Consider the following 22,125-nt stretch of genomic DNA (forward strand, 5'->3'; position numbering starts at 1 on the left):
GGTACTTTTAACAAATTTTTATTGAATACCAAATACATGTAAGGCCATGTAAGGTACCTATACATATAGTTATAAGAAATAGTAAGAAGTTACTGAGGATATAATTTACTGTATCTCACAGTATCCTCTCTGAATAACACCCCCAAAAAGAGTTGTACTTCTAAGCAGCTGGCCAGTTGAACATAGAACGGATTCCCTTTTTGCATAGGATGCTGGGAAGCTCCATGTCAACCTCATGGCCCATTTCTGTGTTAAGAGCTTTATGCCACATGTTTTGTTTTTCCTTTCTTTATTCTCTCTTCCTCCAAATTCTATAATTTTTTTTCAGTGACAAATGAGAAGTTCTTTTTTGCTGAAGTATAGTTGACATAATAGTTTCAGGTGTACAACATAATGATGTGACATTTCTATACATTACAAAATGCTCATAATGATAGGTATAGTTCTGTTACCATACCAGGTTATTGCAATATTATTGACAATATTTCCCATGCCATACTTTTCATCCCTGTGACTTATTTCATAACTGTAAGTTTATAACTCTTGATCCCCTGCACCTATTTTGCCTATTCTCCCCACCTCCTTCCACTGGCAACCACCAGTTTGTTCTCTATGAGTCTGTTTCTGGGTGTGTTTGTTTTATTTTTAGATGCCATATGTAAGTGAAATCTTATGGTATTTGTTTTCTCTGACTTATTTAGCATAATACCCTTTAGGTCCATTTATGTTATTGCAAATGGTGAGATTTCATTCTTTTTATGGCTGAGTAATATTCCATCGTGTGTATGTATATATATACATTTATGTAATGTGTATATGTGTGTGTATATATACACACACACACACACCATGTTTCTGTATCCATTTACCTATTGGTGTACACTTAGGTTGCTTCCGTATCTTGGCTATTGTAAATACTGTGATAAACATAGGAGTACATATCTTTTTGCATTAGTATTTTCAGGTAAATATACAGAAGTAGAAGTACTGGGTATGTACTTCTCTTTTTAGTACTTCATATGGTACTTCTCTTTTTAGTATTTTGAGGAACCCTCATACTGTTCCTTCATACTGGCTGGACTAGTTTATATTCTCAGTAATAGTGCACAAGGGCTCCTTTTTCTCCACATCCTTGCCAGCATTTGTTCTTTCTTGTCTTTTTGATAGTAGCCATTTTGACTGGTGTGAGATGGTATATCATCGTGGTTTTGATTTGCATTTCCCTGATAATTAGCAATGGTGGAGCATCTTTTCATGTGTCTGTCAACCATCTGTATGTTGTCTTTGGGAAAATGTCTATGTAGGTGCTCTACCCATTTTATTTTATTTTATTTTTATTAAGGTATCATTGATATACACCCTTATGAAGGTTTCACATGAAAAACATTGTGGTTACTACATTCACCCATATTATCAAGTCCCCCCAATACCCCACTGAAGTTACCATGTATCAGTAATTTTTAATGTTACACTGAATATGTTGTTTTATGCAGTCTTGAATTATTTTGGCAACAATGCAGGGTTTAAATTAAAAAGCTTTATGACTCATTATATCTCTATTTACATTTTCTACCTGTCATTTGCAGGGTGCTATAAAGAAAAAGCCATGGGGTTATTGTTAAAAACAAAATCCAAAGCAAAAAACACCTTGAATTGACTCTTAACTCAGCCATTTACTTAGTGATGACTGGAGGGTTAGAAGTCAGAAAGATCTGTGTTCATTTCCTGACTTCTGCCACTTAAAAGTGTATGATCCTGGCTAAGACATTAAAATTGCTTTGACCTACCAACTGGCACAACACCTAAAAAATTGAAAATTTCCATAAAGGAAACAAATGCTTGAAAGTCATCACAAATGAGTGCTCAAACTCAGTGCAAATTACTCAGAACCTGAAAAGGATTTTTAGAAAAGCTGGGAATTAGTCCTCTTAAAGCTCCTTCAAGATTTCCCAGCATCATGGACTTCAGGAGTGGAGAGGGAAAGAACACAGGATGTCTTCATCCTGCATTGGCACAGGTCCTCTGCTGGTGATGGTGAGGTATGATGCCATGGCACCTTCAAAGTACAGACAGCACTCATCAGTGCAGCCAGTGCAAAACTGAGGCACTACTTTCTAACTGAATTTACCATTAATTCGTTAAATTTGTGTTCCTTTACATTTCAGGTGCTATAATAAGAACTTGAGATACAAAGAGCTACAGAACATAGTCCCTACCTTCAAGCGTCCAAAATCTAGTGGAGGAAAGAAATAAGCTAACTTGGAGTAAATAAAACCAAACTTTTGGCCTCAGGTTATTGTTATAAATAAGCAAAAGTTAATATAAAATAAATTATAAACAGGAGCACTGTACTACAACTAGCCTTCCTTGTGTAAAATCTAACATTACTATAATTCTAGGTTCTGATTTACTTAAAAGCCATTCCAACCAGCAACCATAATTTAAAACCTTACTTCTCCTGAGATTTGGGAAATGCCCAAACAACAGGTTTTTAGACTGGGACATTCTTTTGAAAATTTAAGGATCCTGACTTGTTTATTCATGGAACAGAGGTAAAGCTTTTATTTTTACAAAACAGGTGAGAGTGTAAGGTCTTATTAAGCAGTAATATGCTATCAAAAGTTACTTTCTTTTAATAAGAGGAGAGATTGCATTGAAACAGGACTTCAGTTCAACCAATCCTGCCTGGGCAAAGCTGCATATAATAAAAGACAGCATGGTACTTCAAGCTGACCAAAGTACAGCCTACGGGGAGATGAGTACCTTCTTGATTCTAATACTTTTATTTTCTTCCTTATAGTACTTTTGGCGACTATATATCAAGACTTAGAGGCATCAACACATTTTTTTTCAAGTCAGAATTCGTCTAGCAAAATATTATAGGACAAAGAATAAGAAAGTTACATACTATATCAGTTCATATTAAGGAACTCAAAATACAGGCCTACTTTACAAGCAGGAAAAAGAGCCATAAGAACCACCACTTCTTATCTAAACTTGTTATACCCAACTAACTGACCTCACTGACTTCCTCCATCAAGCTTACAATATGCAGGTGATCTGGTTGCTTATTGCTGTGCTTTATGCAAAGTACATTATGGCTGGTCTTTTCTGTCCCTTTTATTTCTAAAATGCTCATCCATGAAATTCTGCAGGTGAAAGGTACAATCCAAATATCAAGTTGAGTAAGAACAATGAAAGCATGTTCTGTTTGTACAGATAAAATTAAATAACATCCCATAAATCTAAACAAGTTTTCATCTTTCAAGTGACTAGCCAGTTTGCAGAGGTACCTATTTTCTAAGAAACACAATAATTACTAACTCCTTGGAACCAACTACTAATACGTTGTTTTGAGACATCCTTAGAAAGCTTGAATGGCCTACCCGTCCTTAAATTATTAGAAGAGAACTGGGATAAGAATCAAAGGTAGGAAGGACATGATCATGGAAAAAAGGAGCTGAATCTAGAGTTAGCAGAGACGGAAGTATCAAAGCTGGAGGGACAGGGGATCTGGGGCTGGGATTCCTAAGCGGGTTGAGAACGACAGGCAAGGAGGTTGGGGGAAAAGCACTACCTTTTCCTGCAGACCTGCGGGTTGAAATAAAGGTGTGTGGGAGGTAAGCATGGGATCCGGCATCGGCAGAATGTATGGTCCGAGACTTAAGACACTGGACTGAGGAAAGTGTGCTGGGGGCTGCAAGAAATCTGGGGCCTGATAAGGGAGTTCTGGGCTGCAGGCCGAGGAAACGGGGAGGCTACAGCGGGATTAGGCTGGGAACCAGAAGTGGAGTGGGGGGAGGATTTGTGCTAAAATGTAACCTGAGTCCTGGGTGAGGAGCCGGCGCGTGGATCCCGCGCGAGGCTGTGCTGAAGAACTGGGGAGGAGCCATACGAAAGGAGACGCTGAAGTGCAGGTTGGGGTGAGGGAGGGATGCAGAGACTTTAGAGGTGTTGGGAGGGGCTGACATGGGGTGAGGGAGGCGGCTGTAGAAACGGACGCTGAGAAATGAGTGGCAACTGAAGAGGAGGTGTAGAATATGGGCTGTGAGCTGCGGATGAACACCGAGGGAAGCGAGAGGCAGAGCCGAGTATGAGGCCAGGCAGAGGCCGCAGCAGGGTGAGGGACGAGAGGCGGGCAGCCGGGGAGAAGCGGCATCAGGCGCACGTCCCACCGTACCAGGCTGCGCAGATCGTCCTCCTGAGACTGGACCGTGAGCGCGGCGGTCCCGGTCAGCACCCGGCGAGCGAAGTCCACGCTGCAGCGCAAGTGCAGGTGCTTGGTCCGGCAGACGGAAGCCGGAGAGGCCAAGGAGCACGTATCCACAACCTCAGGCATGGCTCTGGGGAATCCCGCAGCTCGCCGACCAGGACGCCGACGCTCAGCAGCCAGACGACCCAACTGAGCGCCCGCGGGGGACGGAGGGAAGTAAAGAAGAGAAGGGGGTTCGCGGTGCCCTTCGGGAAAGTAAGTTTCTTAGACTCAGAGAAGCGCGGGGTACGGCGTGCATGGAACTCCAAGTTCCGCGATGCAGAGCGACGCGCGCTTTGCTCCCTGGGAATGTGTGTCGGGCGGTGCGGAGAGCGCTGAGGTTAACCCCTGAAGTGAGGAGGAGGAGGAGAAGAGTGGGACACTTAGAGGAAAGGGGGGCTGACAGAAATGGTGTGAAGTGCGATGGGGAAATCAAACGCAACGGTTCGGTTTTAGTTCCATTCAACTTCAGTGGGAACTGCAGTATTAATCTCAAGCCTGTAAGTGATAGTTGCGAGGGCGGGACAGGACGAAACGGGGTAAGAGGCCTATTAGAAAACAGACTAACGTGCAGTTCCTCGTTAGTATAGTGGTGAGTATCCCCGCCTGTCACGCGGGAGACCGGGGTTCGATTCCCCGACGGGGAGAAGCATAAATACCTTTTCTTGCGATACTCGAAAAAAGAATGATCCGAAAAAAGAATGATCCCACAAGGATTTTCAAGACGCTTTTTTCCAGTGTCAAGAAAGCTGGAAGGTTCACGTTTTAAGAGCTCTATTGTTGCTGGCTTGTCATGTTGGCAATTCAGTACAAGTGACCTAGCTTCTGATAGTTAAGTGAGAATGTCTTTAGCGTTTATTATGCAGATATTCAGGCACTGGAGATCTAAAACGGAGTAAGATGACATCCCGCTTTTAGAAACTTAGGAAGATAACTTCTATATACTGTATTGAAAGAACTCTGTTATAAAGAGTAGGTGCTGCCCGCAAGACTGCAATGCAGAGCCAGGACATCTAGCTCAGCTCTGGGGCTCTTCCCGAGAAGGTGAGGAAGGACTGAAGGGGATGACCAGCCTTTAGGATGGGACCTCTGAGTTGAAACTGGAAAAATTGGAAGAGGATGGGTCTCAAAGGACGTTAAACAGCTGTGCCTTTAATCCTGAGTGTATGGATGGGGGAACCCATTGAAAAATTTCAAGCAGGGTTGACATAGTCTGATTCCTTATCAAGAGAACACTGGTATTATTCAGAGAATGGATGTGAGGTATGAAAACCAGAGGCAGGAGAGTTAGGAAACTAATAAAATAGTCCAGGAAGAAGAGGCTGGGAGACTGACATAGGTAAGTATAAGTAAGAATAGAGAAAGGAAGGAGTGAATACTTAGGAGATACGTGGATTCACAGATTCAGAAGGAATCTAAGGTGATTCTCAGATTTTGGTCTTCCGTGGTCGAGTAATCATTAACCAGAGACAGAGACCATATGAAGAGGACAGACTTAGGCGGGGAGATCCAAGTTTAATTTTGAACATGCGGAGTTGGAGAGTGTATGGGAGCCACAGTGGTGATGTCTGTGAGTCACTTGGATATTTAAGTCCATAGCTCATAATAAAATACAACATCCCTAACTATGAAGTCCAAGGTATGAGAACAGCACATAATGTGGTGGGTGAAATTGTAACAGTCAGTGAGCTCAGCCCAAAGACAGTGTGTAAAGAGAAGAGCATTGAAAACAGGGTGGAAGCTGGGAGAACACCAGAATTCAATAAAAAATGGCTACAGGATGGGGGAGGTAGGATCCTTTCACAATGAATACATCTATCAAATCACCATAATGTATACTTTAACTTTCTTACAATTTTATTTGTTAATTATACTTCAATAAAGCTGAAATTCTTTTAAAAAATGGAGGGGGGCTAGAGTAAGAGGAACTCATGAAATAAACTAGAAAGAGCCAACCAGCAATGTCAAATGTAGCCTAGAGGACCATTAAAATAAGGAGTAAAAAGACTCCTTTGGATCTGGTAATTGGAGAGGGAGAAGGGAGGATGGTGGTTTTGTTGACTTGTGGTTTAGTTGAAGGTGGATGCCCGAGAGCAGTGGATTGGGAAGTAGAAGAGGGGATGTAGAAGACAGGCTTCTCTGTCAAGGCATTTGGCCAATGTGAGAAGGTAAGATAAAAGTAGAATAGCAAAGAATGTGGCATTGAGAAAGTGATCTCTTATTTTTTACAAAGTGACTTTAACATGTTTACATATAGAGGTGAAAGGGTTTCTAGAGAAGAAGAAATTGAAGATTTAAGAAGTGTGGGGAATGGTTGATGAACTGAGTACTCGAAAGTGATGCACAGATTCATTCTACATCAGTAGGATCTAACAATTAAATTTGGCTCCAGCAACAGATAAAGATGCTCTGCTTTTGTGTATTCTTGTGTTAGCCTCTGCAAGCCAAAGGAAAACAAAACAAAACACCCCTAACTATGAAGTCTAATACCTTTAATGTGCATAAATCTTAATTTCAAGGGGCCTAAGAAGCCATGATATGATTGACATTTGCAAACATATTTTGAGGCCTCAGAGTATTCCGGGTGTTACTAAATCTAGAGTGACAAATATGATGCTATAGAATTGATTCAGTCAAAGAATACACAAATGATCTTCCTTATGGAGAAAGGATTGTTTGTCTTAAAAGAATGTCAATATTATCAATCTTCCATTATTCATTCTCAGGAACCCACAGAGTTTATGCCACTGTGTTCAAGAAGAGACTCAGAGATAATAGCAAATGAATTCCTCAAATTGCTGAATAGATTAATCAAAAGATACATATAGAGTAGGAATTGTTTTTTAAGAGAACACTGCCCACCAAATACACAGTGTATAAAATCAGCAATTCACAAACAATAGGAGTGTTATTCATACCCAGTGGTGGATCAGAAATAGTTTTACCAATGAAGCTTTCTATTGCTTCTATAAAATAGGGGTTATATATATATCAGTGTTTATATATGAAAAGAGACTCTATTAAGGATGAAAAAGATGATTTACATAAAGCTTTATTAAAAAGAATAGTACATTTATTTACAAAGCCATATGAGTAGGAAGTATTCCAGCTCTACCACTTACCTGGAAGAGATATTTCATTCCTCTAAGGCTCAATCCCCTCAGGAAAATTGAGGTATCTGTGCTTCATGGGGTTGTTGAAAGGATAAAATGAGTTAATATATGTGGACTATGCTTGGCATAAAGTGACCATTCATTACATGTTAACAGGTATTATTTCTGTTGGTTTTTATTTTGGCTATTTTGACAATTTTAATACTTATTTTTCCTTGTTTTGTTAGCAAGAGCTTTTAGGAAAACTTGAGAAAAGAGAAGCAACCAAGATTGGGAAAGCAGATGATGCTAACTTAGACCTCTAAAAAGAGTTGGCAATATTAGTAATGCTCCTATCTTTTTGAAATACATTTACATTGAGGAAAGTTAGGAAATTGTAATTGGTGCATTAAAACTTTCTTTGAAAGGATGTAAAGACTTCTCCTTGTTTTTCCCCCTGACTTCACATAGACCTCTCCTTTCTTTAAGTAGTCAATGCAATTTGCAGATACTTAGTAAGTGCATTCTAGATCCAGGACCGGCAGCATTAGGCAGTCTCCTCAAAGCCTCCTCAGAAATGCAGATCTCAGGCCTCACCCCTGGCCTACTAGATCAGAATCTGCATCTTAACAAGGTACCCCAAGTGATCATGTGCCTATTAACCCACTGCCTTCGAGACTCAAAGGATAATTTGGGGGCTGGTGGAAATTCAGTTTAAGAGTTAATAAAAAATGTCAGGACTCCTTCTCTTGGAGTCACGGCCTCAAACCCTTAAATCAGTACTCCCTTAATAGCCTAATGTCACTCCCAACACAGCACCTGCCACACTGCATAAATGTCAGTGTATTTGGTGGTCTCTCTGAGTAGATGGAATGTCCTTAAGTCCCAGACAGTATTTTTCCCTGTACAAGCGTGTGTGTTGAATGGACGAACAAATGTGTAAATGAATGAATGAAATTTTATATGAGGTTCTAGGCATCCTTTTATTAAATATTTTACTCTGTGTTGACTTTGAGGCAAAGAGAAAGCTCACTTCTGAGCCCTTCCTTGTCCTCTGATGTCACCAGGCACTATGTTTGCTTGCAACAGAGAATGTCCTTACCACCCTCTTACTAACCAATAAACACTTTTAAAACATTTTATTGAAGCATTCCTAATAGTGCAAATATCATAAGCATGTATGGCTCACTAAACTATAAGTTGAACACACCAGTGTAGTTAGCACCTGGATTAGATAGGAACGTTACCACTTTCCCACTAGATGTCCCCTCAAATACCCTTCCAATCTCTAAAAATCTTGCTCCCCAGGGGTAACCACTGCCTGACTTCCAGTAACATATTACTTCTACCTGTTCTGCAATTTATATTTCCTTTATGTAAATGGAAACATCCAATATCTCATGCCTGGCTTCTTCAGCTCATTCTGTTTGTGAGAGTCCTCCATATTGTTGTGTGTAGTTCCAGGTTGTGCATTCTCATTGCTGTGTGGCAGTACATATGTAGGTAGATCACAATATGTATACCCATTCTATTGTGGATGGACATTAGGGTAATTTTCAGTTCTGAGTTGTTATGCTATGGACATTCTAGAATTTTGTCTTCTAGTGAACATATCATAGCCAGGTTTTGATGTGTTGGTTTAAAGCTTGGACAGCTTAACTCATGCCAGGTTTCATACCTTTGGGACTGCTTACACAAAGTCAAAAATCATTCATTGCAACAACTGAGGTTTCATAATTATGAATACAAGCCCAACAAACCCCCAGCTTGGGTACGGGAAGGTGAATCAAGCAGGGTGGGAAGCTATTTTCAAGTTCAGAAAAAATTATTGGTAACTGCTGGTCTAGATCACACTTTATTTCCTCTCAGGCGCTCTTTCTGTTTCCTAGGTGTACCTCATTGTAAGAGTCCACTGTACCAGTTTGGTGATTTTTTGACTCAGAAATTACAGCTCTACTTCCATTTTTGCTACCGAGTAGCCAGAGGTGTTTCATCAAAACAGGTATTTACACCTTTTGTTCTGATGTTTAAAGCATGAGTGGAGTTTGACAAGTGTCTGCAGGGTTTTGTTTTCAAACGCAGTAGTTCTGTCTCAGACTGCTCTGCTCTGGCCACAGTTTCTCTTGTTCGCCAACAGAGCAGATTATTGCTGCTTACTTGTGAAATGTGTCTTCAGCCAAGACTAGCCTAAAGGCTTTCTTCTAAACCTTCTTCCCATCTGTAGATCTGTGTTTGAAGAACTTACTAATGTTTTGTCATTTCTTTTAAAAAGCCTCTCTTACTGGGTCTTGGGAGTTCAGCAAACTCATGTAAGAGATTAACACAGTTGACTCACTCTTCACCTTCTCCCTCAGATGTGTCTCAATATTTCTCAAGCCAAGTCACTCACTTCCACATACCTCCTCACCTGGCCTCACCTCCTGTTTCTGAGCTGCTTCCTCTTGGCTCCAGCTCAGGGCTCTCTCCAGGAAGGCTCTGCTTCCTTTTTCACAGACACACCTCACCATGCTCAACTTTACTCATCCAGGTCACCATGCTGGAAGGCCCTGTCTGCCTATTTGTTCACTGGCCCCATTCTCCGTAAAATATTGCCCAGTAAATGTTCCTGTCTTGGTCCTTAATTTTTCTGAATGGGAACTTTACACACACACACACACACACACACACACACACACACACACACATGTCTGCTCAATAAAACTTGTTACCCCCAAATCAATACCTTTTGTGGTCATTTGGGAACACATGAAAGCTGTGAAAATTTTACATTGCTGAGGCTCACATTCCCAGCCTGGGTCAAAAAAGGCAAGCTCTGCTTCTTCTTGTTTCTGCTTCTTATACTGTAAACAGGTGTCCTTTGTGTGGTCTTGAGTGTCATGTATTTCACATTTTTATACTTTTCATTTGGTGATTTTGCTGTTTAAAATGTCTTCTAAGCAAATGCTGAAGTATTTTCTAGTGTCCCTAAGTGCAGGAAGGCTATGATGTGCCTCCTGAAGAACATGTATGTGTTAGAATAAGCTTGATCCAGGCATGAGTCAGGGTGCTGTTGGCTGTGAGTTGATGCTAATGAATCACCTGCATATTAAATAAGGCGTCTTTAGACAGAAATACATATAAAACAAGGTTACATATTGATTTGTTGATGAAAATACTGTGACCAGAGGTTGTATTTCTACTGAGAGCAACGGTTCAGGATTCATTAATTCAGTGTTCATTGTGACTTGACATATATAATCACTGCAAAAAAGGAGAATCAACTGTGAATATTTCTTGACCTTATAAGTGTTTCTTCAACCTCTCTCTCTGTCCCCAAAGGAGTTAAGGTGGCCAGCTTCTTCAAGGCATACTTTATGTTTCCCTTGACTCTCTCTCAGCACCCAACCCGGTACAAACAACGCAGTAGGTCCTCAGGATGTGTGAAGGGCATCAGAGAAGGGACGCGAGGGAGAAAGGAAGCCACAGAGGAAGGAAAGATGTTGGTGAGAGACAACATAGCATGGAAGCTGAGGTTGCTGCTTTGTTAAAGAGAGTTTGGATTCCCAGAATTTCTCAATCTCGCAGTCCTCAAATGCTTCCTCTTTATTTCTGAGAGGAATCATTAAAGTAGAATAATATAAAATTAGAAATTAAGTCACATTTTGTGATAGATTTGGCTTTTAGTTCTGCTCTTTATGGAATCCGGTCAAGCAAATCTTCCAGATTCCTTTGAGTTGTTCTATTTTCCCCTCTCTTTCCTTCCCCAACTATCCCTACATTGGGATGGAGTGGGATAACTCTGGAACTCCCCAACTCTAGGCCAAAAGGAAGTGGGTACCCCTGGATGACATATATACAACACTGCAATATTATCAGACATCTTTCATGGGTGCCAAGCAACATGGAGGCCTGCTTGTCCCTTGGAAGTTCATAAACGTATTGGGAAAATGGAGCCCATAAAATGAAACTGCTGAAGGTCAGTGTGAGAGACTCAGTAATTGAAGAGTATTCAGGTGGATCAGTTGGCAAATGCTGTAGAAGTTCAATGGGGAGAGTTCAGTGACCATCTTTCTGGAAACTGAGGTTTGCATGTTAACGTGAAGCAGGGGTCTCATTCTTTTTATTGCTAACCCATATCAGGAATAATTTGGGGGCACACCATCAGTAAATGTGTGGCTATTTTTGCTTGTTTATAAATTCTTTACCTGTGTTAATGTAATAAGTGAATATCTCAAGGCACAAAAGACATTGTTAATGACAGTGAATATAAGCCTTTATTTTAAATAACTATCTTAATAATATGATTTGCATAGTGGGTGGCTACCTTCTTGTCAGAGCTAATTCAAATTGTTTTGTTTGTGAAATCCTTGTGCCCACCTTATCTTGGAGTAGGGCAAGCATTAATTCTGCCATTTTCTTGTTGCTCACTTATGCTTCATTCTAACTTCTGCACTGAGGCTGCAATTTATGAAATGTGACCTGTTGAACTTTGAACTAACTGAGTGTCCAGAAAAGTCATGAGCCTGTACAAGGTTTTAACCAGAAGCAAAGGAAACACTAGCCCACTGAGAAAACTTAAAGGAATTGTAGAAGAACAAAATACAGTTGTTGATGATTACATCTCCCAAGTCAGGCCTATGAAGCAGACCCCTTACATAAGTAAAATTAGAGATTAAATATTTTCTACCTGCCTCCAAATGATTGCTGTGTGCATATGTCCATCCCAGTTTGCAAACCCCTCCTGAATGAATGTGTAAAGTTTGGATGGGTAATTGAAAGAGAAATTGCTTCCAATGAGGTTGATGGTTAAGAGCAAAGTCAGACACTAAAGGCAAATTCTGAAAGATAACACACTTTTTGAACACTCAGATGTGTTTCCAACGAATAAATCCATCATATTTTGCACAAGATGCCTATGTGCTGTGGAGCTAGCTGTCTGCCGACCCTGGCCTGGGATTCATTGAGGTTTCCTGTCCTCTAGAAGTGGAGGAAATAGCAGCACTGGAAAGCTATCTTTCCAGCTTTAAGCTGCATCACTGAGCCTTGAAAGTGACCTATCATCACTTATACCATATTGTACTGGTCACACAGACCAACCATGATACGATAGGAGGGGACCACACAAAATCATGAATACCAAGAGGTGGAGATCACGGGGGCCCTTCTTGGGGGCTGGCACCTGCCATGATGTAGGCATATTGCCAGCCCTATTCTACAGAAGAGGAAACTAAGGCTCTAATAAATAATTTGCTCAAGTCAGCTCAGCTTGCAACAAGCAGAGCTGGAGTTCAAACCCAGGCAGTGTGATCCCAGAGCACATCCTTTTTGAGCATTGCCTGATACCTTGGCCTTACCACAGGCCTTTTTCTACTTCCTTTCTTCCCCCTACTGCACAAAACATTGCTAATAAGGTGCATTTCCTTTTGCTTAGACCATTTCAAAAGTCATTGTTTCTTAAGGGTGGAGGTTGGAGGGTTTCCAAATAATGAAATACAATGAGAACATCTGGCCAAAGTACCTAATGTGAAATTAATTAATTAATTAAGAAAATGTAACATGCAGAGTAGGGATAAGAAGACCATTGACCCAACTTCAGAGCCTGACATTTACAAAAAGAACACAAAGCAGAGAGGGTTGTGTGCACATCCTGTTCAGTTCCTCTCCTTTGTTGTCAGTTTGTTGTCTAATGAGGCTGGGTACACTAAACTGTGCAAGATTTTGCTGAAATAAGTCTGCAAGTTTAGACCTTAAGAAACAAAAGCCAGAGTGAGAAACAATTTCCTATAAAATGGGGAACCATGGGATAACAGCTTCAAAATAGTATGACTGCATAGAGGGCAATTTATATCTAAGAAGGAATGGGACTGCATATGATATATAATGTTACTTGTATAAATGATCATGAGAAAGGTCAGGTTTTGTTGTTCTTTGGTTGTGACTCTTTTAATTAACCAAATTTGTACTGTATTACACTAAGCAAGTATAGACTATTTTTTGGTTGAAGTGTAATTGACATACAATATCATGTGAGTTTCAGGTATACATCATAGTGACTCAATATTTTTATGCATTTGAAATGAACCCTACAATAAGTCTAGTTACTGTCTGTCACCATACAATGTTATTACAATATTTTTGACTATATTCCCTGTGCTGTATATTATATCCCCATAACTTTATTTTAGAACTGGAAGTTGGGACCTCTTAATTCCCTTCACCTATTTCTTCCACCTCCTCCAACCCCTTCCTATTCTGGTGACCAACAGTTTGTTCCCATATATATGAGTCTGTTTCTGTTTTGTTTTGTTTCTTAGATTCCATATGTAAATGAAATCATATAGTATTTTTGTTTTCTCTCTCCAACTTATTTCACTGAATATAATATCCTCTAGGTCCATCCATGGTGTCACAAATGGTAAGATTTCATTCTTTTTATGACTGAGTAGTATTCCATTGTGTATATGTACAACCTTTCATTTATCCATTCGTCTGTTGATGGATACTTAGGTTGTTTCCATATCTTGGCTATTGTAAATAATGTTGCAGTGAACATAGGGGTGCATTTTTTTCTCTTCAAATTGGTGTTTTCATTTTCTTCAGATAAATATACAGCAGTGGAATTACTAGATTATATGGTTATTTCCATTTTTAATTTTTTGGGAAACTTCCATACTGTTTTCCATGGTGGCTGTGCAAGTTTACCTTCCCACCAACAGTGCACAAGAATTTGCTTTCCTCTGCAGCCTCCCCAACATGTATTTCTTGTCTTTTTGATAATAGACAGTCTCACAGATGTAAGGTGATATCTCTTTGTGGTTTTGATTTGCATTACCCTGATGATTAGTTTGAGCATCTTTTTATGTGTCTATTGGCCATCTGTATGTCTTCTTTGGAAAAATACCTATTCAAGTCCTGGGCTCATTTTTCAATTGGATTATTTTTTTTTTATATTAAGTTGTTTAAGTTCTTGATATATTTTGGATATTAACCCTTTATCAGTTGCATGGTTTGCAAATATCTTCTCCCATTCAATAAGTTACCTTTTCATTTTATTGATGGTTTCCTTTGCTTTACTTAAGCTTTTTAGTTTGATGTAATCCCATTTATTTATTTTTGCTTTTGGTGTCAAATCCAGAAAATCATGGCCAAGACTGATATCAAGGAGCTTACTGCCTGTTTTCTTCTAGTTTTACATTTTCAGTTCTTACATTCAAGTCTTTAATCCATTCTGAGTTACTTCTTTGTGTGTTGTAAGGTGGTGGTCCAGTTTCATTCTTTTGCATGTAGCTGTCTAGTTTTCCCAACTGTACATTTATTGAAGAGATTCTTTCTCCCATTGTTTATTCTTGCAACCATTGTCATAGATAAATCGACCATATATGTGTGGGTTTATTTCTAGGCTCTCTGTTCTGTTCCATTGATCTATGTGCCCATTTTTTATGCCAGCACCATACTCTTTGAATTCCTATAGCTTTGTAATATAGTTTGAAATCAGGGAGCATGATGCCTCCAGGTTTGTTCCTCTGTTTCAAGATTGCTTTGGCTATTTGAGGTCTTTTGTGATTCTATACAAATTTTTTGATTGTTTATTCTATTTCTGTGAAAAATATCATTGGAATTTTGATAGGATTACATTGAAAATATGGACATTTTAACAATTTTAAATCTTCTGACTTATGAGCATGGGATATCTTTCCATTTATTTGTGTCTTCTGCAATTTCTTTCATCAGTGTCTTATAATTTTCAGTGTATAGGCTTTCACTTTGGTTAAATTTATTCCTAGATATCTTATTCTTACTGAGATTGTTTTCTTAATTTCTCTTTCTGATAGTTCATTATTAGTGTGTAAATATGGAATAGATTTCTTGGCATTGATTTTGTATCCTATAACTTGACTGAATTCATTTATTAATTCTAATAGATTTTTGGTGGTCTCTTTAGGGTTTTCTATGTATATCATGTCATCTGCAAGTAGTGGCAGTTTTACTTCTTCCTTTCTAATTTGAATGTCTTTTATTTCTTTTACTTGCCTAATTGCTCTGGTTAGGGCTTCTCATACTGTGTTGAATAAAAGTAGTCATCTTTGTCTTGTTCCTGATCTTAGAGGGAAACTTTCAGCTGTTCACTGCTGAGTATGATGTTTGCTGTGGGCTTATCATAGATGGCCTTTATTACTTAACACATTTCAACTAATTCTGATAACCCTGTGAGGTAGGTACTATTACTTTTCCCATTTTACTGATGGGGAAACTGAGGCATGAGCACTCCCCTGGTTAAGTAACCAGGTTACTTAAGTTACTATGTAAGTTTCCCCGTGATTCTGCAGCTAGTATGTTTCAGAATTGTGATTCAAACCAGGTACTATGGCTCCAGAGCCTGGCTTTAAATCAGGCTTGTTGCCTGGTACAAAAGTACGGACACCTATTTCATTCTCTACTGTGACTGCCTAGGCCATTCTTGCCTCTGGGATCCCCTCCCTTCCACTCACACCCTTTCTCCTGCCTGCCTTGCAAACTCCTGCTCTTTTTTCAAGAGTCAGTTCAGGTTTACCCTCCAGTGGGAAGCTCTCCATGACTTGCATACAGATTGAGGTGCCTCTTTCTCCATGTTCGTAGTATGTATCGCTCATACTACTGGACGTTTGTTGTTTTGGGTTCCTCAGCTTCTAGTCTCCCTTCTTTGGCCACAGTTCTGTGACCCACCTCTTCCCCGTTTCGGGGGTGGTCCACATGAGCTGAGGCTAGCTGGATCAGAACACTGAAAAGCCACAGTTCATAGATGACCCTGTGAGCCAGGTTGGTCTAATTAGAGTAAATCCTAGAACATGATAAAACCTACTGGAGAGAAACAGACGCACTTCCATTTCAAGCCCGGAACTGCGGGCAGCCTTCTTGTCTTCACCTTGTGCCCAAGAATGAAGCCATCATGAAGAGAGGGAGAAAGGAATAAGACGGGGGATAGAGTCTGCTGGTGAAATTGTTTGAGTCTCCGGGTCACACCCATCTAAATCAAGATATACTTTTAGACTTCATGAACTAATAAAGTCTGTTTTTCATCTTAAACCAGTTGGAGTTTTCTATCATTTCAACCAAAGGAATACTAACCAGTGGATATATTCTACTATATATCTATATTTATTTCACCATATCAATGTGTCTCCTACTAGAGCATAATTCTTTGAGAGCAGTAGATGCTCAATGAATATTTGTTGAATAAATTTAGCTGAAGAGTATTTTGGAGGGGACACCTTTAGGGTAGCTAATAAACTTAGTCAGTACAAAATGTGATCAAGGGACTCAGTCATGTTGAAGAGTAGTATTGAAGGGAAGGGACAGACACCAGACAAAGAATGAACACAAGTGGGGTGGAACAGTAGTCAGATTAAAGCTTGGGTGCTTCCTGATGCTGTGTGTTTATGTCTGCGTGTCTTCTACTAAACTTCTCTTTAATGGTCAGCTAAGTTAAATTTAATTTTACTAGCTGATTATTGCCTGTCTAAATCACCCAACTCTGCCAGTTTATCACATGTGGAAAAGTTGATGTTAAAGAATCAGAGATCCACATGTGAGCAAATAAGAATGATTATCACACACACACAAAAGATATCTTATTAAACAGTATCTTCAGGTCTTCACAGGGTTAGAGGGCCACACAGTCCGTCTGCATGTAGGCAGCTCTTAGACAATTTAATGTAGCATCAACTATGCACACAGGCCCTGAGCAAAATGTAGATTGGGAGGTTTTGTGATCCTTGCCTTCTCTGACCCTCAGCCAAGAGGACAGATACCTGGAAGGAGACCCGGGGAATGGGGGTGTAACAGCGCCCCACAACAGCTCCAGGACCCGGTGGGAGGGAGGAGCAAGGGCCTCCTCACTTCCCATCACCTGAGAAAGGAGCCAAGTCCTACCTGGACTCAACATCTTCACTTGCCACCTGCCCCTGGAACAGGTCAGGGGGAAGGAGAGGCAGAATGTTTTGCTCTGGGATTATTACGCCTCTGTTCTCCGACTGGAGATTCCCAAATAAAAGATGGTTTCTGGGTGACGTATGCTCAGATCAGCCATGGTGAAGACTACATTCTCCAGGACAAGGGATCTATAGCAGTACTGTCAAATGGAGTATTCTGTGATCATGGAAATATTCTTTATCTGTGCAGTCCATTAATTATGTTACCATTAGCCACATGGAGCTATTAAGCACTTGAGATGTGGCTAGTGCAACTGAGAATTGAAAGTTTAATTCAATTTCATTTAATTAGTTAAAATTTAAGTTTAAACAGGCCCTAGTGACTATACTGTATTGTATTAGTACAGCTCTATAGTTTCTTATTCTTTCTCTTGCCCTTTTCCTGCTCTGCCTTATACTTATTTTCCCTACCCATCCCTCTCCCTCTTGCTGAAATAACTCCCATGGAATATGGACTTTTCTATTTTTTTTAAAAAAAAACCTTCCAGTCTGAGCCAGTGCCCTAACCCAGTGGATGTACAATGAGTCCATTGAATGTGGCTCTTTTAGCTAAGGAAGATACTTGATAGAGAATCAAAACCAGATTCTGCACTGTGGAAAGCAATATGGAGGTTCCTCAAAAAACTAAAAATAGAAATACCATTTGACCCAGGAATTCTCCTAGGAATTTACCTGAAGAAAACAAGATCCCTGATTCAAAAAGACATATGCACTCCTATGTTTATTGCAGCACTATTTATAGTAGCCAAGATATGAAAGCAACCTAAGCGTCCATCAGTAGATGAATGGATAAAGAAGATGTGGTACATATACCATATACACAATGGAATATTATTCAACCATAAGAAGAAAACAAATCCTACTATTTGCAACAACACGAATGAGCTAGAGGGTGTTATGTTCAGTGAAATAAGCCAGTCAGAGAAAGAAAAGTACCAGATGATTTCCCTCATTTGTGGAGTATAAGGGCAAAGCAAAACTGAAGGAACAAAACAGCATCAGACTCACAGACTCCAACAAGGGATTAGCAGTTACCAAAAGGAAAGGAGGTGGGGAGGGAGGGAGGGAGAATGGGATTAAGGGGCATCATGATTAGCACATATAATGTAGAGGGGGCATGGGGAAAACAGTATAACACAGAGAAGACAAGTAGTGACTCTATAGCATCGTACTACACTGATGGACAGTGACTGCAATGGGGTATGTGGGGTGGACTTGATAATATGGGTGAATGTTGTGACCACAATGTTGCTCATGTGAACCCTTCATAAGATTGTATATCAATGATACCTTAATAAAAAAAACCACTCCAGAACCCATAAGGAATAAAGTGTTATGCTACCATTTCAAATTGTTAGTATTTTACTCAACTCCTTTAAACTGGTTATTTACCTCTTAAGAAGAAACTGGAAGAGCAGGGAACATGTCCATAATTAGTTCTAGAGCTAGACATACTGGTTCAAGATCTGACTCTCTTATTAGCAGTAGGCTCTTGGGCAATTTATTGAATTTCTCATTATCTCAGTCCTCCTTTGCAAAACAGAGGTAGTAATACCCAGAGGGTTGTGGTGAAGCTTAAACCATTTTTCTATGTAAGGCACATAGGACAGAGCTTGGCACATAGAAGTAGTTAATCAATTATTCCCTTCGCTTAGTGCCCTTCTTTGCATAAAACAGGCGCTCAATGGGTGTTTTTTGAATGAACGCCTAACTGGAGATTAAGTATGTTGCCACCAGGTGGCAGTAGCGCATCACTTATAAGGACTGAACCAATACACCAGCCTATCAGCGATACATTGTAGCTCCCTCCTGAAGTCCCAGATGGCACAGTATGAAGAAAAGAACTGAGCCTCTTCTCTCTCTTGCCCCTAATTTGTCTCTAATCCCTGCCCCCTACTGCGATGAGCTTTTCTTTTTCCCCACCACATTAGCCTGCTTTGGCTTCCATAACAAAACACTGAGTGGCTTAAACGACAGACATTTTCTCACAGTTCTACAGGTGAGAAGTTCAAGATCAAGGTGTCTGCAGGGTTGGTTTCTGGTGGGACCTCTCTCTTGGCCTGTAGACAGCTGCCATCTCATTGTGTCCTCACAGGGCCTTTCCTCTGGGTATGCACAGAGAGATCTTCGCTCTCTCTTCCTCTTCTTATATGGGCACCAGTCATATTAGATTAGGGCCCTACCCTTATGAACTCATTTGACCCGTTACCTCCTTAAAGGTCCTGTCTCCAAATACAGTCACACTGGGATTAGGACTTCAACGTATGAATTTAGGGGGCCGGGGGATAGACTTCAGTCCATAACACCACTTTCATTTCTAATCTCTTTTCTCATACTTATTGATGTGGCTTTTCTTTTTCTTATTCCCTATTATCCCCCCTCCCCCATCCCTCAATTGTTGTATGGTTTCTCTAGGAATGGTTGTACAGGTTGTAAACTGAACTCCCTGGGGCACCGTCCATATCACAGTGTAGATTTGTGTACTATGACAATGTTGAAGCAGATGGCAATAACACATCTCGAGGAGGGGAGTCTTTCTAATTCACACAGAGGTGCTGGCTCTCCTCATCTTCCTTTTCTCCTCCCCATCATTCTTTTCCTTTGGTTTCTCTCCTTCCTTACTCTCCTTTTCAGGCTGAACATGCTCCATGTTCATAAAGAGATTATTTAATTCATCACACCCCACATTGGTTCAGTGCCTTAGGTGGGCCAGGCTCTGTGTGGGCGCCAGATGGTGCACCCTGCCCTTGCACCTTTACACCAGCCAGTCCATCCACATCCAGGAGGCCCGCACTCAGTGGAATGAACCTCCAACATCCTTGGATCATGAATAGTCTACGTTTACTTTGGAGCAGACATTAGGACCCAAGCATGGAGGGGAAGAGAGAGGCAGATAGTATTGTAATATAAACTAGCATTTATTGAACGTTTACTATCTGATGCACACAATTCTAATCCTTCTCAGTGTAGTACGTCTAAATCACCAAAACTATGCTCTCATTCTGTAGTTATGAAAACTAAGCTGCAGAGAATTTGGCAAAGACTCCTAATTGTTCCCTAGTTTCCATTTTCTATTCCTTTCTTTAAGTAATAGAAGCCCGTGAATTTTGGCTGGGACTGGGGCTGCCCCCAAACAGTCTCCTTCTCAGCCTCCCTTGCAGTTTGCTGTGGCCATACTACTAAATTCTGGCCAGTTGGATGTGAGTGGCAATGACATCTGCATTTTCAGGGTTCCATTCTTAGAGGAAGCTTCTTTTGTTCTATGTCCTCTTTTCCTTGTCCCGATGCTCAGGTGAGGCTGGGACAACCATGGGCCAGCTTGACCATGAAAGCAAGAACAAGCTGAGCAGCAGCACAGAGGGAACCTGGGGCCTGTGTAGCAGGCAGCTGCATCTGGGCAGGTCTCTCCCTGCGCACTAGGTGGAACCTTAGCTTGGGCAGGGAGGGCTCTTGACTCTGATGAAGAGAGAATTCTCAAACATGTCTGATGAGTGTAGGTAAGGAAGGAATTCATAAAGCGAGAGTAGTAGAGAACAGCAAGTGCCATGCAGGCAGCAGAGAGAAAGAAAGAAAAGACGGAGGAAAGGGAAGCTCATGAAACTCCTGCTCAGCATAGAGCAAATCCCTTGCCAACTCCTGAAGCCAGGGTCACCTGGCGTCCAGTGTCCTCTTGAATCTGCATGGTGTAGGAGCTAATCCCCTACCACCCCAGGATCTGAGGGAGTCACAGAGCACTGGATGGAATGAGATTATGTTCTGAGAACTTCCCAAAGCAAAGAAAGGAGGTTTTCAGGCAGGTTACTGAAGAGCATGATTGTACAGCTGCCATCCTGTCTGGGTCACCCAGGCGATGGGAACTTGCAAGCCCAAATCCGAGCTCTCAGTAGCCCTTCCTTACTTGTCTGAAGTAGGACAGAGAGAGTGAAGACTTGTGCTTAAGTCCAGAAAATTGAATGAAATAGCAAAGTAACAAAGTTGTTTACCACTGGAAGAGCACAGAGACAAAATGTAGTAAGTTGAGCAGCAAGAAGACTTTATATAAGGCGAAATACACACTCGAAGAAAGGGGAGTGTGGGCAGCCTCAGAGAGGAGGTACCCTTAAGGGCTTAGGATTCTGTCTTTGAAGGCTTTCAAGAATGGGCATAGGGCGGGGGTGGGGGCAGGTGTAGGCTTGACATGTGGTCTCATGATGTTTGTCTCCAGTGAGAGACATATGTCACCATCCATAGTCTGTCCTCTAGATATTCTGTAGGATAAACTTAACACAAGGAATTTCTTGATCCTGTTCTCTAAGATAGTGGTTACCCTCAAGCAGTGGGGGCATATCATTTAGGACTGCTTGCCCTGCCTTAAAATAGGGTCAGTTATTGGCTAATTACCATAAGATATGTTAGGAATCTTACCTCCTAACTCCCTGGTTTTTTTACAATGGAATTTTAGCCCTAAGAAGGAGTCCCTCCTTTTCTTACTATACTGTTTATATCTCAGCATTTTATATCACAGGCAGGAGAAGTTAATCATGATGCCTGCCCCATGTCCCTGCCCTGCCTCACCTGGATGAGCTTATGGGACAAAGCCATGTGTATGCCTACCCTAAATCCATTCTTAGATTGTTATGTGAGTAAGAAAGAAACGTCTTTCTTATTCGAATCACTATATTTGGGGCTGTCTTTGTTACAGCATCTTAGCTTCTATTTTAGCTAATCTGGAGAGCTTAAATAACATGCCCAAGATCACACAGCTAATAATGACAGTGAAAGTATTTAAACTCAGGCAGGATTTGAATCCAGATCCCAAGCTCCTAACCACTAACTGTACAATGACATCTTGTTC

The 22,125-nt window shown here is 40.7% G+C and overlaps 1 protein-coding gene, 1 long non-coding RNA gene and 1 other non-coding gene across 3 annotated transcripts in view; 2 read left to right on the forward strand and 1 right to left on the reverse strand.

Moving 5' to 3' along the window:
• The window catches only part of LTA4H (leukotriene A4 hydrolase), a 46,415-nt gene extending 41,989 nt beyond the window's left edge, over positions 1-4,426 (reverse strand). Inside the window, exon 1 of the mRNA XM_017643443.3 lies at positions 4,181-4,426. Coding sequence (XP_017498932.1) covers positions 4,181-4,339 — 159 coding nt within the window. The 5' untranslated portion in view covers positions 4,340-4,426. The remainder of the gene's footprint in view (positions 1-4,180) is intronic.
• LOC118973321 (uncharacterized) overlaps positions 4,337-22,125 on the forward strand; it is a 109,734-nt gene continuing 91,945 nt past the window's right edge. Inside the window, exons 1-2 of the long non-coding RNA XR_012121531.1 lie at positions 4,337-4,468; positions 9,234-9,346. This is a non-coding gene — a long non-coding RNA (uncharacterized lncRNA). The remainder of the gene's footprint in view (positions 4,469-9,233; positions 9,347-22,125) is intronic.
• TRNAD-GUC (transfer RNA aspartic acid (anticodon GUC)) lies at positions 4,828-4,899 on the forward strand. The gene has a single exon. It is a non-coding gene; the product is annotated as a tRNA-Asp (tRNA).

This window comes from Manis javanica, chromosome 10 (genome assembly GCF_040802235.1).
Source record: "Manis javanica isolate MJ-LG chromosome 10, MJ_LKY, whole genome shotgun sequence".
NCBI classification, from domain to species: Eukaryota; Metazoa; Chordata; class Mammalia; order Pholidota; family Manidae; genus Manis; species Manis javanica.